The sequence below is a fragment of the Myotis lucifugus genome, unplaced genomic scaffold (assembly GCF_000147115.1).
Source record: "Myotis lucifugus unplaced genomic scaffold, Myoluc2.0 scaffold_254, whole genome shotgun sequence".
In the NCBI taxonomy this organism is placed as follows: domain Eukaryota; kingdom Metazoa; phylum Chordata; class Mammalia; order Chiroptera; family Vespertilionidae; genus Myotis; species Myotis lucifugus.
Genome location: NW_005871302.1, coordinates 350,704 through 353,470, shown reverse-complemented (window position 1 = coordinate 353,470; position 2,767 = coordinate 350,704). Strand labels below are relative to the sequence as shown.

Sequence of the window (2,767 nt, the reverse complement as noted above, 5' to 3'; positions counted from 1 at the left end):
CATGTGCCTTTATTTTCCGATCAGAGAGTAACACACACACACACACACAAAAATGCTGAAAGTTCTTCTCCAGAGAAGAGAACTGAACCTTCACTTCCCTGCCAGCACCCCCCACCCGCCCCCCTGAAGAGAGAACGCTCCTTCGTGTCCAAGACCTTCTTGTTCTGTTTTCTGTTCTCCAGCTGGGAGCCCGCAGCCAGAAGCAGCACCAGGTAAATGACTGTAGTTAGGGCACAGGAAGGGGAAGGAACACTCCTTCTAGGTTTCACTGTGGGCCAAGGAGCAGCCGGTGAACCCCAGAATTCTTTTGCCCCCCCTCTTTCCCCACCGACTACAAAAGGAGAAGGAACAGAGGGAGCTGGGGACCGCTCAGTCCTGAGTCTTTTGTCTACTTTAGTTGGCGTCCTCCAACCGAGTCATCTGCTCAATTGGGAAAATAGTTATAAAACTGGCCTTCGGTTTCCTTATCAAAAGGAGAAGGGGCCCCAGCAGGGGAGGAGCTGTCGCCACTGGAAGGATAGGGGGACACACGTCTCCTCTTAGAGTCTCCTTCGCCCAGTCCCGAATCCCCGGACTCTGGCCGGACGAGGGCGATGTCCGTCCACAGCGAGGTGGAGCCCTGGTCCTCCAGCGCCCGCCCCTCGGAAGCACCAGGGCCCGGGTCCATGGGCAGAGTCCGCATGGGGCGGAACCAGCCGGCCGGACCCATCTTGGGAGGGTACTGGGGGGCCACAGGCCAGCCAGCTCCGGGTGCCAGGACCTCCTGGCCTCTGTAGTAGGACATGGTGGGCCCAGGGGCCGAGGGCAGGAAGGCCGGCTTCATGCTGACGGCTCGAAACTCGGCCTCGTAGCTGTGGTCCCGGGGGGCCCCCAACCAGTAAGGCTGGGGAACCACATCCTTGGCCTGGCCAGGAAGGTCGGGGTAGAAACGGCTGGGAACGGGGTACTGGTTGGGAAGGAGCGAAGAGTAGTGGTCTCCCCCGAGCAATTGACAGTTGGGTCCAGGCGGGGAGGGGACACTGGTGTCCACAGATGCATACATGCTAAAAAAAAAAAATGAGAGCCAAGAAGACAGGGGTCAGGAGCGGTACCGGTCACCTGTGAGCCTGCCTATTGCACATGCCTCCCTGGTTCTTCTTCCCTGGCCCACCCGCCCTCCAGCACCCACCCCAGCCTCTCCCAGCCTCAGGGGCAGAGAGGAACATGTGCGGAGCATGTGGTGGGGTCCCGGTCTCAGGGGGGCTCTGCAAAGGTGAGTTGAAACCAGTGGCACTTACGACTCAAAGTTCTCCCGGAATCCTTTGGCAAAGGGGTTGTTATCAATTTTCAGCTGAGTGATCTAGAAAGAGGGCAAGTCGAGTGTCCTGAGTCCTGAGTGTGGGGCTAGGAAACTTCCAAAATCCCTCCCAAGGGAGACTGGGGGCCCCCCGCTGTCCCCGTCCTCCCCTTCCCAGGCTCGGGCCCTCACGCGGCTGCCTGGGCAGCGCTCACCTCGGCATTCTGGTAGGCCGTCACGGCGATGAACTGGGTTTCTTGGAAAGTAAAGATATGCGTGTTGGAGGCACTGCAGGCCGCCTCGGGCTCTCCTTCGTTCACCTCCACGATGTGCAGCCGGGGCTGGTACTTATGGAGGGACTGGAGCACAATCATCTGAGGGAGAGCAGGAAGGTGGTGGGGCCGGGGGGAGGGAGCTCGAAGGATTCCCCCCACCCTGAGGTCATCCTGTCCAATCCCCTGCTGCCCCTGACACCATGTGACTTCTCCCAGGCCTTCCCACTCCAGCCCCCAGCTCCTGGAGGCCCCAATTCTACCCTCGTGCCCCATTTCCTCTCCCCAGCTGTCCACTGTGGCCAAGCTATTAGCTCACACAGGGCTTTTCCGGACATCCATTCCCTGGGACGCAGGTACCGACTCCAGGCCCAGCCTGGTACCAGAGGGGTGGCAGCCCGGCATTTGGCCTGAATGTGACACCCTTTGTGCCCAGAGATTCAGCTTCTTCCCACCTCAAGGTGGTGGGAAAAAGCAGAGTCAGAGAGGAAGAAAAGTGACCTTACAAAACAGTATCAGCCTGCAGGCTACCCCCCCACATCCCATCCCCCAATGGGCTCCGACCTGGGGCGGGGGCAGGGCTGGCCCTTGGGGAGGAGTCCCACCTGAGTGGCATTGTTGGAGGCCCCTTTGTTGTTCGTGAGCTTGAGTTTCCCGAATGAAACTTCCTGGCGCATCCAGTGGGCTCCAGTGTTGGGGGAATCTGGGTGGACGTACAGGCGGTTTCCTGCGGACAGTTAACCTGTGAGGCACGCAGCCCCCAGGGCCGGACCCACAGTGATGTGGGCCTGGGCCTGTTCTGAAGGGACATCAAGAAGGATCAGACGGGCAGGGCGAGGGGAGGTGTGGGCAGAGGACAGAGCAGGAGATAGGCCAGAGTCAAGTCGAAAAGAAATGACAAACAGAACGGAGGCAAGAAGTGGGAGGGGATGGGGTGGGGTGGGATGGGGTGGGGTGGGATGGGGAATTAAATCCTAGGTGTCGTGTGTAGGGACTGTGGGGGGGGTTCCTCCTGAATCCACTAGGGGGCGCCCAGTCTTGGAGGAAAGGAGTGCCCACTCTTCCCAGGAGGGTGCATACCTGGCATGCTGCCCTCGGCCTTTCCACACTGCACCCACTTGCCGCTCTGATACCGCCAGTGGTGCTGGTCCACCAAGACCACGTCCACGAACATCCGGTAATGACTGGTGGGCTCCAGCCCAGCCACAGTAAATGACAG

General features: G+C 59.8%; 1 protein-coding gene across 1 annotated transcript in view; it reads right to left on the bottom strand.

Moving 5' to 3' along the window:
* Positions 1 to 379: 379 nt before the first annotated feature.
* The window catches only part of TBX21 (T-box 21), a 10,029-nt gene continuing 7,641 nt past the window's right edge, over positions 380 to 2,767 (bottom strand). The window contains 5 exon segments of the mRNA XM_006098963.3: positions 380 to 1,043; positions 1,278 to 1,339; positions 1,492 to 1,650; positions 2,154 to 2,275; positions 2,629 to 2,762. Coding sequence (XP_006099025.1) covers positions 425 to 1,043; positions 1,278 to 1,339; positions 1,492 to 1,650; positions 2,154 to 2,275; positions 2,629 to 2,762 — 1,096 coding nt within the window. The 3' untranslated portion in view covers positions 380 to 424.